General features: G+C 43.4%; 1 protein-coding gene across 2 annotated transcripts in view; it reads right to left on the reverse strand.

Annotated features, from left to right (window-relative positions):
* SYN3 (synapsin III) overlaps window positions 1-15733 on the reverse strand; it is a 497817-nt gene that overhangs the window by 1859 nt on the left and 480225 nt on the right. Inside the window, exons 13-14 of one of the 2 annotated variants that reach the window (XM_021669371.2) lie at window positions 11616-11907; window positions 5609-7998 (exon numbers count right to left, since the gene is read on the reverse strand). In XM_021669371.2, the coding sequence (XP_021525046.1) occupies window positions 7866-7998; window positions 11616-11907 (425 nt within the window). In that variant the 3' untranslated portion in view covers window positions 5609-7865. Of the gene's footprint in view, window positions 1-5608; window positions 8042-11615; window positions 11908-15733 lie in introns of those variants that run through there. The other variant, XM_064367947.1, reaches the window with a different exon arrangement.

The raw sequence follows: 15733 nt of genomic DNA on the forward strand, positions 1-15733 counted from the left end.
ACTCTTGTTTGTGGTTCCTGGGATGAGGTGGTTATGATTTTGTTTTCCTTGTGTTTTGAACACAGCCCCTAATTTGTAGTCTAAGTAGAAGATATCTTTTAAATAAGTTTTGCTGCTTTGAGTGCTAATCAGGTACTTTTTCTTCAAAGATAGCCTCCTTTTATTTGAAGAATATTTTGCTTTTCAGACTTAAATACACAAAATTCAAGATTTATTTTTTCTACAACAAGAAAAAGGCCAAACACAAATGACTTATACAAACGACTATAGAAACATGCTATAGTGACAAAATCTGAATCACAACATAGGAATAAAACACTACTAGCATCTTCAGAAAATAGGAATATTGCCAATGTCTTCCTGCTTTTTTAAAAATTCTGTTTTGCATATAAGGAAGTGGCTTGGAATGTTATGTGCTGCAAGAATATTTTGAGTCCTACATACAAGTGAATGTTTTTTGCTACACATGTATATATATATATTTTTTCATCACAGTGAAGAAAATTCAGTCAATATGATTTTCTTGAGGCCATGTTACTTTTAGTAGCTTAATGTATGTTAAAGGGTGGGGGTTGTTAACATTTCTTTCTGTGGTATTTTGTAATATCTGAGCTACAGTACAGCCTTTTAAAAATGTGATCACTAGATGCCATATGGCTTTAACTGGGTCTGATTAACAAGGTCCTCCTGAAGCTTTGTTGGGTCAATATATATTCTGGTTTTCTTTGTGGCTTTGCAATGTTGCACTATGCAGGGGGTGTATGTATGTGTGTAGTGGGCATGGGAGGACATAGTGACGACCAGAAGCACCAAATACTATAAAACAAGTGTTCAGAACGCAGTCTTTTTTGAGTGGTCCTTGAGAACTCTATGGATGGTGCTGGTGTCCCGTGGATACTAGTGCTGCTCTCCATCCTCACCTCAGACTAACTTGCAGATGTTACAAATCTCTCTTAGTTTAGGATATTGGCAGTGTGCCTAAACCTAAATTTGCAGATCTCTCACAATAGTTTTTTATAATTCTTAAGACAATCCTCAAAGCATTTCCTCTTGAAAACCTGAATTTATAGTTAGAAGCTTGTGAAATCCTACATTCTTGTCATTCAACTGAGACTGTTGAGCTGTATGTGTTGCTGGTGTGTAATGAGAGGGAAACAATAGTTTAGCAGTTAACCTATTCACTGCATGACTTTCTGAGATCACCTGGATGTATTATAATGGAAGCAAGAGAGGTTAGAGTGCCATAGCAAGCATCTTAGTAAGATGTGGTTTGACATTGTTGACTTGTAGTCCTACGACTTTCTGTAGCCCTTTATTTTTCCCTTTACTTTTATTAACAGGAGCTTCCTCTGCCCCATTCCCCCTTTTTATAAATGAAAGATACAGATTTGACATGGCTAGGAATCAAATCATGGAAGGTGTCCTTCCAACTTAAGATTTTGAGGTTCCTTGTGTAAAAAGTGTTGAGTTCTGACTCTTTGACTCTTGCTTGGGTCTTTCCAATTCCTGAGACCACTGCTTTGCTTATTGCCTCTAATTCTTTAGCGGAGCTGGACATTTCTACTTTTGCTCACTATTCTCAAGGCCCACCACTAAGGCTTGCCTTTCTCCTACTCTAGGCAGTAGCTGCATGATTACAGAGCTTCAGAGAGGAGCTGGGCAAGTCCCAGTGCTCTGCTTGCCATATGCATGAGCAGTGTTTCTTTGGGTTGTCTTCAGTTGACTGTAGAAGATGTGGAGTGGATAAGATTATTGGGAAGTACTGGGTGAGTCACATAGAAGAAATATTTAATTTTAACTGACTAGCTTAAATGTCACTCCTGAGATTCTCCAACAGGTTACAGTACTTAGTTTCTGCTATTCCATAGCAAAACATAGTATGTTAACTGAGTGCCAAAGAAATATGACCTTGCTTCTGCTCTAGACTCAGTGCAAGACCGTGGAGAGCAGACACTTAGAATATAATATGAGAGTCTGGAAACAAATTACAGTTGGGAAGACCAATCTGTATAAAAATAATGAAAGGGATTTAGGATTTTCAAGGATCAAAACACATATGTAGTCAGATGCAGTGGCTCACCTGTAATCCCAGCACTTTGGGAGGCCTAGGTGGGAGGGTTGCTTGAGGCCAGGGGTTTGAGACCAGCCTGGGTAATATAGCAAAACCTCGTCTCTATAAAATAAATGTATTTTATACACGTGTTGTAGAAAGAACGTTTAGTTTTAGATTGATTTCCCTTACAGGAATGCCTCACCAGTTCCAAGAAATATTTCCCAACCACTTTCTTCTTTTCCTCTTGGCCTGCTAATTCATCTCAATGCAAGGTCTAAGTGTCCACATCTCATCTCTTTCAGCTGCGTGTCTTGTCCATGGAAACAGAAGGGAGCCTCTGTGTCTCTTATGCGTTGTGTTTGATAAATGAACAGCTTTAACTTGCTTGTTGCCCAGCCTTCCAATTTGTCTTTTACCAAACCAAAAGTGCTACCTTCTATTAGACCGAAACAATTTAATCCGCAGCGACTTAGGAGTCTAGGACAGCTTTTGACACTTAGTATAGTTAGTAACCAGCTAGCTTGCCTTCTAGGATAAAGGAAAAGCAGAGACGCAAGTGAAAGTGCTCTTATGCAATGAGCCATATCTCCAGGATAATTAAGCCACCACTTATATCTGCAAGGCTGACTTAACGAGCTTAACCCATGAATAACCTGCATCCTTTCACCAATTCAAAACATGTAAAATGAGCCACCAGTGTTTTATGAAGTTGAATAAAGCATAAGAGATTAGTCTGTCCTCAGGTGCTGGAAGGGGCAGGTCCTGAAAGGACTCTGTGTGCTCCTGGGCTGGTTTGAGCTGAGGCTGTGCTGTCTGGAAACTCTATGTTCTGTTGTGTGATGCACAGTCTGTGTACTTCCTTTCCTTGGTCCTGGACGTTTGCTGTGTAAGCTGTGGTGGTGTCCTGTTCTGCTCACTACAACCTCCCTGACCAATGCTGACAATGGCAACTCCCCTACGGCTCACAGCCCTGCAGTCACCTCACCTCCCTGTGGGCCCCAAGGCGTGGTCTCATGTTCTCATTCTGCCTGCTCCCATTCTTTTTCGGATTCAATTTAGAACTGTTTTTGAGGTTGAAAACCTGCCATTGATTTTCTTCAGCTTCTTTTCTCAATTAGCTCATTTGATTGGGTTTCTGTTGGTTTGATTCTCTTCCTAGGCAAGTGACTTCCATATATTGATACTCTTAGAAAAACATCCTTTTACTCCAATCTTAATACTTTTGTTTGGATTTTATTTCATAGTTTTCTAGGAGGGCCAAGCTAAAACATGTCCTAAACACCTGCTGGGTGACAAGCAATGTGCTCTGAGCGTCACTCTTACGGGTCATACACAAGACACCTGCACGAGCTTGCGTTCCCCTGGACTCCTTTCACAGAGAATCCAGATGAAAACTTCCAGAAGGCAGCTGATGTTCAGTTTTATGGGGTTTGCTGCTGTGTTTGTTACCATGTGAGTGAAAAGCTATCATCCCTTAAATTTTGGAAAGAAAGAACTGAATGTTAGTTCTGGCCTGAATGGATCTGAATAGTAGTTAATTCAGCAGGGACTGAATGTTAGGCTAGAGAATGTAGTAATAAAGAGAATATAAGGAACTGATGGAAGAGAAAGGATATTCCACAGTTTCTGGAAAGCTGATTTTACATTTAACTAAAGTACGGTACCATTTTATCATGCTGACAGGAGGAAGAACTGGAAGAAATGTTCTCTGGCTGGTAGAGTTGTCCACTAAGGCTGCGTTTTTAAATCCCTGCTTATTGTGCAGAAATCAAATAAGCCTTTGTTGTGTTTCAGCTTCCCCGAGTCAGCTTGGAGGGAAAATGCTAACCTTTCTCTGGGTCAAAGTTGTGAAACAAAGCAAAAAACAACAAACATAACGTTTTAGAATCTATATAGCATGACTCCCCTCTCCCTTCTTTTTGCCCTTTCCCATTTCAAAATGTCACAATTACTAAAGGTTACATTTTTGGAAGGAACATGTGCTAGCCTATGTGAGAAAACAGACTGTTTTGGGGATCTGTGGTTGCCATGAGACCTATGTGTCCTTGGTTTCTATATTCCTACACAGACCAGTGGGAAAATGATTTAAATGTGTTGGCTATAAACTAGCGTCATGTCATGGATCTGGATATATATGTGCATGATTATAAAAATAAGGATGCCTGGCCTGATTTGGAGTTTAGAAGGAGTTTCTGCTACTGCAGTACACAGATACTGGAGTATCCTTTGAATGCTGAGGTGTGTCTGAGGCCAAGGGACAGAATATAGGAATATAGGAAAATTTAGGCCATGCAGTCATTATTATTCATGGGCCACTAGTATTACTCACTAAAGGGCTGGGTTCCTAGCTGCATTGGAGACTATAGTACATCCATACATGTAGCATAGTTTCTCATTCAGTGACTTTCCCATACAGCCCAGCTCAGGGCTGCTGGTCTTACTTCTAAGTGCATTTAAAGTGGGGAGATTGACAAAGATGCAGGTTCTGGATCTTGTGACCAGAAATTCTGACTCCTTTGGTCTGAAATGAAGCCTCATCTGCCTTTGTAACTAGCTCTGCCCATTGCCGTGGTCTACACTTTGAGAAACTTTGTCCAGCCTATTACCACTCAGTTATGTGTTTGAGCTATCTTTTATTACTAAGTGAAAATTGGGTAAGATTGTTGAAGAGAGACAATTGTCACAGGTGTTTCCTGTGTTCTTAATCTGAAACTTGTGGACCTCATGGTCACACCCTGCCCTACAAGTTTTACCCTTTTATTCAGGATGTCAAATGGCATTACTTACTAATATTTGAAAGGTCTACCCCTGAGTAAGAAGGGTGGATTTTCTTTTCTAAGTGGAAGAAAGCAAACTTCAACTCCTATAGCTCTCTCTGCCTGAATCTTGTAATAGACTGCTGTTATAAGCAGTGCTCCAAGTCCTTCTAATGGGGGAACTTCAACTGCCCTTGTCAGGAAAGAAGCGCCCAGGAACCTTCAAGCCTGAGAGGCTGGTATTTTGTTTCTCTCAACATGTGAGTTATACTAGTGACCCCTGTCTTCTCAGGGACAAGTGGGGAAGCCATTCTCCTCTTGAAGCAGGTCTCCAGAGAACTACGAACAGATAAATGAAGCTACAGGATTTTAGGATGTGCATTTGTCAATTCCCAGTTATTATCCAGGCATGTATGTGTGTGTGTGTGTGTTTAAGTAATGGGACTCCTAGAACCACTGGCGAATCATCAGACCTCACATTCATCAATATTTATACTCTCTTCTGTTAGATTTCTTTTAACAGAATAGCTTTAAAAAGTACCCGCATCTGACATATTGAATTTCACCTCCTGCCTCTTTTCCTTATGCCCCACTTGGCTTTCTTCAGAAGTTGCAAGGGAGTGGTAAAAGAATTAAGTGAGCAGCAGCAGGAGGATGAAGCAAAGTTCTACCAGATTATAAACGGTCTGATCTATTCCCTGCCATCACCTGACCTCCCCCAAGCATGACTGGGATATTGACCCCGGGACCCCCACCTCCACCACCTTGGGGGTCTAGAGGAATGTGTTGAGAGTGATACCTGCAAAGCAGCAGCTTCATGTGTCTGACTGCCCATTGCATCATCTCAACTCCCTCTGGAAAGGATTCTGGCAGCTCTTGGCCAAACTAGTTCTGTTGCTTTGCACAGGCTGAGCAAAAAGAAGGGAGATGTGTTACTGGGCACAGTGAGCTCCAGACATGCCAGACACTCAAGGACTGTTCTATAACACAGAACTCAGCCAAACATAGGATAGAATAAGGGTAGTGGGCTTTTTGGGCACTGGAAAGACTACCAGGCCTTTGCTTGTTCACCTCTCACCTCACACCATGGCTATTTTATTTGCTGCTGATCCTTGCCGGTGTTAATCAGGCCTGAGCCTACCAGTCTCCAGCTGCCAAATTATGGCTCCCAATGGTCACTGGCAATTGGACCTATCTGATCTTTCTTAGACCAAGGGTCTTGAGCAAGAGGAGAGAGGACTTCTGAATTAGCCTGGGCTCTCTTGCTCTTAAATACTGACCTGATCATGAGTGAGGGAAGAGGGCAATGTGGAGATGACCACCCTAAAGGCCAAGTGGCTCTCTGACAGCCAGGTGCACAGCTAGTGCTTTTGATACTGAGCCAGTCTCCAGCCAATAGCCTGTCAAAAACCAGCTTGAAGGCAGGCTTTTCTGAGGTTGAGAGTTCTAAGTGACCCAATGCCCAGAGAAGGAGAGAGTCTCTGGCCCAAAACCACTCCAGTTTGGTTTTGGAAGACCAAAAAGGAGATGATTGCTTTTATGCTCCTGGGAGCCTGGATGGATCTCAGCTGATTGATTACCAAGCAATCTACGTTACTTGGGCATAATTAGAAGCTGCTCCAGGCCAGAGCCACTTCCATTTTTACTTCCCTCTCTCCCTTCCCTATGGACAGCAAGGGGAAGACATATCTCAGGTTGCAAAGTGGGAGGTAAAGGGCTAGCATGGCTATGTTATAGCTTCTTGGACTCTCTTTGGGACCAGGAGATCTTCTGGCACCTACAATGTTTCTAGCACCACGTGCTTGGTGATTTGGATCACCCCTGAACCCTATCTGAGCATGAGAGGCAGGGTGGCATGGGGGAAAGATCACTGGGAAGGGAGTTAGACTACTTTTTCCAGCTCCGCAACTAACTTGTTGAGTCAAATCAGTTGGGATTTAACAAAGCCGATTTCTTTCCTGCAGGAATTCCAAAAGCCTTTGACGTATATTATATACAATGCATCTCCGAAAAAGAAATACAAACTGATTCCTAAACATATTTGACCATGGGGCCATTTTGAAACTGAGTAACTTACCAACATCTTGCTGTACAGAGTTTGTGAAATGCCAAACTAGAAGTGACTATCATTGCACTTTGGATCCTATGGCATTGATCTGTTGATTCTCTCTGGTTCCCAGGAGAGCTGTAAAAAGGAAATGGCATCCCTGGTGGGAGGCCAGAGAGACCAAACAGTGGTGTAACAGAATGGGTACAGGAGCCCCAACCTAACCCTTTTCTTGGGAAGTCCAGGGCTTCCTTCTCTATGAACTAGTCATTATTCCTACAAGAACCTGTAATCTGCTCTTGGCTGTCCAAATAAGAATAATGCTCTGGGTATGAGTGGCACTACAAGGGCCCCTCTGTTTCTTTTGTGTTCTGAAAGACCCCACTTGTCACACAGGGTCTGGTTTCTTTTTTGGCCTCAGGACCCCACTAGTGGCTGGATGTGATGGGGGCCTTTGCCTGCCTGGTCTAAGGGCAGGTCTTGAGCATGGATGGAACTGGCATGGGCAGGTGGTGAGTTCCCCTGACTGGGATTTTCTCTTTTTGTTTGCAAAACACTGTTAAAAATTATTGCCTCCTATATTGCTGAGGTTCAACTACAGTGTCTGCATTTGATGGAGGTGCGGCAAGGCCTAGAGGGGGCCTTTGCCTAAAGGTGAGCAAAATGCTAATAAGAAATGTGAAAACTAGCCACTCGCAGACATCTCACTTGGTTATCTGTCAGGGAAGCAGGCATGTGGGTAGGCAGAGGGATGTGATGCCCATCTCTCAGGCCTGTTTTGAGGAACCTGGAGGCTCTCAAAGGCCCACCTCTCAGTCAGACAATGCTGGAATGTCACGGTAAAGGAAAATGGGAACACATATAATCAGATCCTGGGTCAAAGGCATTTAGAAAGTATGTTCTCAGGCCCTCCATTCTGTTCCCATCAGGAACCAAGGCTGAGAAGGAAGATGAGGCAGGAGGGGGACGAGTGTAGCAGAGCACTCTTCCCGTCCCAGCCTGGATGGCGTTAGTCAGAGAACAGGCTGGCAAAAGACTTCCTCAGGTTGCGGATGGTTTCGGCCTTGGCCTCATCTTCACTTGGGTTCCCACGCTGGGAGGTGTCGGATGTGCTGAGGCTGTTAGTCAGGGACTGAGATTTGCTGAAACAGAAAGTCAGGGGGGTTGGGGAAGACAAAGTGAAGACTATCAAAGAAATGGGTCTTGGGGGCTTGCCTGTAAGCCAGATGGGCAACCCCATCACCATAAGGACGTTAAGACTGGAAACCAGGCATTCCAATGCTTACACGACGTTAGGTACATCACACACACAGTTTAATCTGCAAGGTGGTTGTTTTCCTCATTTCTTAGGTTCAGAAATTGGGGTTCACAGAGTCAAGTAACCTGCTCAGGTCCTCACAGCAAGTAATGGGGGAGCACCCAGAGCTCACATTCTTTCCATTATATCAGGCTGTTTAGGCAGCAGGCATTGTTGGAGAGTAGCTTGGCTGCTCTCCTGCCTATGGATACAAACCCACTTTGTAAACTGCAATGTGCTGTATCAGCATCAGGTTATAGTTATTTCCAGCATGCGTTTAGGTATCAGGAGGCCTGTATTCTAGAACCTTCTCTGCTCATTGATGTCTGTGGCCTTGGGCAAGGAACTTACCTTCTCAGGGCTTCCTTTACCTCACCTGTGGAGTGCAGGGTATGTCCTGCTGACCCTCAGGCTTCTTCCAGCTCTGACATTCAGGGCTTCAATTCCCACCTCTTCTCTAACACCTTTATGGCCAATTCTGCCCCCTACCCCCTTTTGGAATTCTTTTAGTGCCAACTTTCTGAATGGTAGGTGCCATTCTGAGTGCTTCCCAAATGGTAGCCTGTAGCAACTGCTTGCTGAACACTTCCCCCGTGCTAGGAGAAAGGGGTGTAAAGATGAATATGCTTCAGGCCCTGCCTCGGGAGGCTCACAGTCACAGGAGGGGAGGCAACAGACATAGGAAGAGATGATGTAAATATGTCAAAAGTTCAAGAGCTCTGCATGGCATGCTGTCATCACATTAAAAACTGGGGACTTTAAAGCAGGGACTGTCTTTTATTCTTTGCTTATTGTCCCTCAGAGAGCCTTATCTAGAACAAGGCACAGAGTAGGTATTCGGTAAATACCTGCTGACTTGAATTGAACCAAATTCTTTAAAGTAGTGAGTCAGGAAATTTACATGTTTTTAGCTAGAATACTGTAAGGTCACTGACCAAACCTGGTTGAAGGCCCAGAGCCCTTGTCTGTCCTGTGATTAGCTGAGCTGATCTCCTTATGTGGTGACAGGCTGTACACAGATAAGTCTGTAGTGCCAGCAGCATTCTAAGCACCAACTGTGCATAAATTCATTGCAATCCCTATAATAACCCTGTGAGGCTGTTGTCCCCATTCTGCATGTGAGGAAATTGAAGCACAGCAAGGTTAGGCAACTTAGCTGAGGTCGTGTAGTTTTCAAGACCCAGGCATTCTGACTCTAGAGTCTGTGTGTCAACTCCTATTCCATATTACCAGGAGGGCCATTTGCTAGCATTTGTCAAACTAAAAATACATTTATCCTTTGATCTAACAATACCATGTCAGGTTATTTTCTCTAGAGTGAGTCTTGCAACTATGAAAGTATGTGTTCAGATTTATTAATTGCAGCATTATGTGTAAGATCAAACCAAGTTTCTATTTGTGGTGGATTAGTTAGACAAATTACAGTACAACTGTACAGTGGAATATTATATAGCCATGAAAAATAAAATTCCAATGAACTGGATGCTCCAGGATTTATTATTAAACATGAAAAGCGGAGAGCAGAATGGTGTGGATAGTGAATACTCCTGTGTGTGTAAGAAAATGAGGGAGAGGATTTGAACACTTTTAAAATTATTCATGCAATATTTTTATTTGCATAAATAACTATGCAAATAAGATTATGCAAAAAATAGCAAAATATTTATGCAAATATTTTTATTTGCATAAGGAAGAACTGAAAGGACACATAGAAACCAACAAAAATCATTTCTGGAGACAAGGTGCAGTGAAGCATTGGATGAAAATGGGGCGGGAATGAGGCTTTTCAACATACATCTTTGATATCTTTTATTTATTTATTTATTGAGACAGAATCTCACTCTGTTGCCCACGCTGGACTGCAGTGGCGCAATCTCAGCTCACTGCAACCTCCGCCTCCCAGGTTCAAGCTATTCTGCCTTAGCCTCTTGAGTCGCTGGGACTACATGTGTGCACCAACACACCCAGATAATTTTTGTATTTTTTAGTAGAGATGGGGTTTCACCATGTTGGCCAGGCTGGTCTCAAACGCCTGACCTCAGGTGATCCACCCACCCTGGCCTCCCAAAATGTTGGGATTACAGGCAAGAGCCACCATACCTGGCCTGATATTTTTTTAGATCTTTGAACCATGTGAAGATATCACCTAATCAAAAAAATTGTTGTTAGCATGATCCCTAGACTGGATGTCCTGGGTTCAATCCCAGCTCTTTTAGTTATTAACTGGAAACTTTGGCAAGTTGTTTAATCTTTCTTTTCTTACTCATCTGTACAATGGGGATAATAAATGGTTATTAACTCCTAAGCTTGTGAGAACTTAAAAAAAACCAAGTAGGTAAAGTGCTTGGCACATAGTAAGTAGACAACAGCTGTTAGCTGTGAACTGTGATGATCAATATTTGGCCTTGAAGGAAGGTAGAGCTTTCCAAAGAACAGTTACTTGGGACCTCTCTTTAGGACCTCAAACCAAGAGATGGGCCTGAGAGGAAACAGGATGTATGTGTGTATTGTGACAGATGGCTTACAAAAATGACTGCAATGATTCCTCTTGTCTCTGTAGCCTGCCCTTTTGAGATGTGACTTCATGACTCCTCCCACCGAGTTTATTTCCTACCTCTTGAATGTGGGTTTGGCCCTGTGACTTGCTTTGACTAAAAGCATGTGATAGAATAACACTTCATAACTCCCAAGGCTGGGCCTCAAGAGACCTTGCAACTTGTATTTTCTCCCTTTTTAAAAGCAGTTCTACCATGTGAGAAAGCTCGGCTTAGCCTTGGGGAGGATGAGACCCCATGGATAGAGAGAGGCCTGGCTGACAGCTAGCACCAACAACCAAAAGTGTGTGTGAGGCCTTCTTGGACCATCCAGCCTCAGTGAAGCTGCCGGATGACTGCAGTTGTATGAGTGATCCCAGGAAAGTAGGTTGCCAGGTTTAGAGAATAAAAATGTGCAGATCAATTTGCATTTCAGATGAAAAGCTAAGACCTTTTTTTAGTGTAAGTATATTCCATGCAATGTTTAGGGCATACTTATACTCACAATCATCTTTTTTTTTTTTTATCTGAAATATAAATCCAACTGGGTATCCTGTAACTCTATAGGAGACACCAGCAGAAGAACTTCCCAGCTAAGCTAAACTCAGAATAAGCAGCTGAATCAAAACATTATGAACAAAGAAAATGGTTGTTTTCTTCAGCCACTAAGTTTTGGAGTGGTTTGTTATGCAGCAAAAGATAACTGATATGTGTTACACAGAGGGTCACGGTGGTGCCTAATCTATACTCTCACCTTGCTGGGCCTCCCCCAAAAATTCCATCCTCTAGTTCTCTTTTTACCTATTTAAATTCTAGGCAAGGCCTCGTTGGGTCCTCCTTTGTCTCCAAGTCCCTAACCCTGAATCAGTCAAGCTCTGCCTACACCCCAGCACTATCCTATACCTTTTCCAATTCCCAAAGCACTTACTTGAGATGTGGATGGGGTGGTGCTGGCTTCTTGGACTCTTCACCCTGCTGGGAGGTGCTGCGGCCCTGCACAGGGGGCCGGGGCTGTGAGGTGAGGGTGGCACCTGGCTTGGAGGCCTGGTTTGGGGAGCTGCCACTGGATGCCCGGGATAGCTGCGGAGAGCCTGGTGACCTTTGCTGCTGTGGAGATCCCGACTGGGGGCTCAGGGGCTGCTGGCCTTGTGGGGAAAGCCTCTGTTGGGAGGGGCTTCCAGATCTCTGGGGCTGAGGAGACTGAGCTTGGCGAGGGCCTCCTAAAGGGCCAGAAAATAAAAGGTTCAGTTCAATTTTTTTTCTTAGGATAAATATGGCTGTACACAAATAATGTTGCTTCAAGGATGTTGACTTCAGTGTTTCTTATAACAGTGAAAAATTGAAAACCATATAAATGCCTAACCATAAGGAAGTAATTAGGAACATTAAGATACATTTATATAATGGAATATGCTGTGGTCATCACATAGGATGTGGTTGAGTAATATTAAATGACATAGAATACTGTTGATAACATATGCTAAATATTATACTGCTGAACAAAATAGCTTAGAATACAGTACATATGATATTATTTTGGCACATATGCATAAACATATATAAAAAAGAAAGACTGAAAGATTGTACTCTAAAACTAATGTGTCTCAGACTTTAATATGCATATGAATCACTGGGCATCTGGTCAAAATAAAGATTCTGTTAGAGTGGGTCTTGGGCTGTGTTACGAACCGAATTGTGTTTGCCCTGTCCCAATTCATATGTTGAAACCCTAACCCTCACCCTCAATGCAATTCTATTTGGAGATAAGATCTTTAAAGAGGTAATTGAAGTTAAATGATGTGATAGGGTGGGACCCTAATCTGATAGGCTTGGTGTTCTTATTAAGAGGAGAAAGAAACATCAAGAGTGTCACGTACCCGGGCACAGAGAAAAGGACACGCGAGGATACACAAAGAAGGCTGGCATCTGCAAGCCAAGGAGAGAAGCTGTACCCAAAACCAACCCTGCCAGCACCTTGATCTTGAACCTGCCACCTCCAGAGAACTGTGAAAAAATGTCTGTTGTTTAAGGCCTCCCAGTCTATGGCATTTTGTTATTAAGGCGGCCTGAAAAGACTAACATAGGCAGGGTCTGCGATTCTACAGTTCTAATGGGTTCCCAGCTTATCCTACTTTGAGTAATGAGGCACTAAATAATAATTACAAAAGTGGTGGGATTATGAAGGATTTTAATTCTCTTTTTTTCTCACTGATATCTTCCACACTGAAGATGTATTTCTTTGGAAACAATGAAAAGAATTAACTCTTACTTTTTGGGTTGCTCTCTAAACTTTTCCAAGAACTTTCAAAAGCAGCATATCATCTGATCTAGAGAGGCCAGTAGGGAAGATACCATTCTTCTCATCACATATTGGTGGAGACTGAGTCTTATAAGGTTTTCCAACTGGAAGAGTAGCCACAGAAAGCTCAAAGAGAATCTTGGTTTCTCCCTGTCACCACACAGGGCACACAGGCTTTCTCATGCGAGCCAAGGGGCATCAGGGCACACAGGCTTTCTCATGCGAGCCAAGGGGCATCTAAGCTTGGGGATGTTGTAGCCACCCAGAAATGACTTTGAGTAGAATTCTAAGGCCCAAAACCATCAAGGTACACTCTCCTCGCCCTGAAATTCTGGGGGTCAGCACTGTTGATGGTGAATTGCATTTTGCCAAAGCTGACTGGCTGCCCGCTGGTCTCTTCTCCCTAGGACCTGCTGCAGCTGGGAGAGTGGGCTTGTGCTGGGGTTATTCTTGCCATGTTTTTTTTTTTTTTTTGAGAGCACTTTAGGTAGGTTAGGAGACCGAGAATTAAAAGGTGCTGGAACCCATGTCTGTGACCCTTTAACAATGGGGCTCCTACTGAGCATCTGTTATGTCACTAGCTTTGGACTGGGAATCCCCACAACAGCTCTGTGGGTTAGGCATGATTTTCATCCCCTACCCCCGGCCATGGGAGTGCTGCCTCTGGAACTCTACAGAGAGCCATGTGTAATTATAAATTTTCTAGTGGGCACATTTTAAAAAGTAAAAAAAATAGGTAAGCATAATTTTAATTGTGTGTGTGTGTGTATATGTGTGTGTGTGTGTGTGTATGTATGTATATGTGTAATATTTTTTTAAAGAGATGGAGTCTCTGTCACCCAGGCTGGAGTGCAGTGGCACGGTCACACTGCAGCCTTGAACCCCTGGGTTGAAGCCATCCTCCTGCCTCAGTCTCCTGAGTAGCTGGGACTACAGGCCCACCACAACTTTTTCATTTTTTTTTGTAGAGTTGGGATGTCTCTATACTGCCCAGGCTGGTCTTGAACTCCTGGTCTCAAGCACTTCTTCCACCTTGGCCTCCCAAAGTGCTGGGATTACAAGTGTGAGCCACTGTGCTTGGCCCCCATTTTTACAAAGGAACTGAGACCCAGCTATATTGTGACTTGCTTGAGATGCCACTAGGAATAAGGAGACAAGCCCAGATTCAAATCTAGATCTCTTTGACTCAAAAGCCCTGTTTTGTTTCTTTTTCCTTTTTAAAAACTACACCACACAGGGCTGCCCTGAGTCCTCATAACATCTGTATTGCTAATTAAGAAAAGGTGGCTTCCTTCAGCAGAAGCAGCTCAGAGCCAGATGCCCAGGGAGCAAGGACTAGATTTCAGCCAGCCTCCCTATCACAGGTCATGTCAGCTGAGCACATTTTCAGAGGACATGCCATCTGTATAACTCCATGACCTGTGGAGTCTTGTGGCCCTGACTCCCCATTGGCACAAGGAGCCTCAGGTCCTGACTCAAAGTCTTGCCATTAACTCACTGTGTGACCGTGGGCAAGTCACTCCCCTTCTCTGGGCTTCTGGGCCCTCGTTTGTAAAATGAGGTCATTGGACTGTACATCAAACATCCTTCCCAATCTGAACATTTTCATAAGCTCGTGGACGCGAAATTGGCTTACATTGCAGCAGCAGTTTAGCAGTTGATTGTGTTACACAGCTTTCATTCATTAGCTCTTTCATGACTGTGTAATCCCAGTAGATGGGAGGTCACATTTATTTCAAACTCAAACACCTCTAGGCCCAGCCAGGTATGTAAATAAATAAAGCAAGCAAATATAAGAAAAGTAATGTGGCTTTCAAAAATTTTCCCACTTGAGATAAAAACATAGTCCAGAGAACTATTTCTCTAAAGAGGTGCAAGCACAAAGAACATAGCAATTGCTACTCCCTGTCACTATGGGAGTGAGGAGTAGGGCTGGAGGCAAATGCAGGAGCCCCTAGGAGCCCTTGCTCTGCCCAAGGGAGCTGCTGTTAGTAACGCCAGAGACAGCTGCTGTACAGAAACACAGGCCCATTGTTTCTAGAGCTTCTGTGTTGTCAAGAGATGCTGGAAGTCTAGATGTTTAAGTAACACCTCCTGATTTATTTTATTTTATTTTATTTCTTGGAGATAGAGTTTCACACTGTTGCCTGGGCTGGAGTGCAGTGTCATGATCTCGGCCTACTGCAATCTCCGCCTCCCGGGTTCAGGAGATTCTCCTGTCTCAGCCACCCAAGTAGCTGAGATTACACGTGCCTGCCACCACGCCCAGCCAAATTTTAGAAGAAACAGAGTTTCACCATGGTGGCCAGGCTGGTCTCGAACTCCTGACCTCATGATTCTCCTGACCTCATGATTCGCCTGCCTTGGCCTCCCAAAGTGCTGGGATTATAGGCGTGAGCCACTGCGCCCAGCCCACCTCCTGATATTTAAATGTTGGTTACTTTTGGGTTTTCTAAATCTACTGCAGTTCAAAGAAAACATTTGTTTTCTACTTTTATCTTCAGTTTTCCCTGACTCACTCCCCTTCCCAGGTTGATATCTTAGAAAATCTGGACACCCATTCATTAATTCATTAACTCTTTGTTGAGTTCCTACAATACACCTGGGATTTATCAAGAGACACCCTAGTTATTGGATTCAGAGTCCAGAGTGCTAACCATTACACCATGGAACCCCCAATCTAGTTATTTCTTGCAGCTTCTTGGCAAAGCAAACAATTTAGTATTTTTTATTTGAGCACTTACAAA

Source organism: Aotus nancymaae, unplaced genomic scaffold (genome assembly GCF_030222135.1).
Source record: "Aotus nancymaae isolate 86718 unplaced genomic scaffold, 86718_ANA_hifiasm-v0.15.2.pri h1tg000076l, whole genome shotgun sequence".
In the NCBI taxonomy this organism is placed as follows: Eukaryota; Metazoa; Chordata; class Mammalia; order Primates; family Aotidae; genus Aotus; species Aotus nancymaae.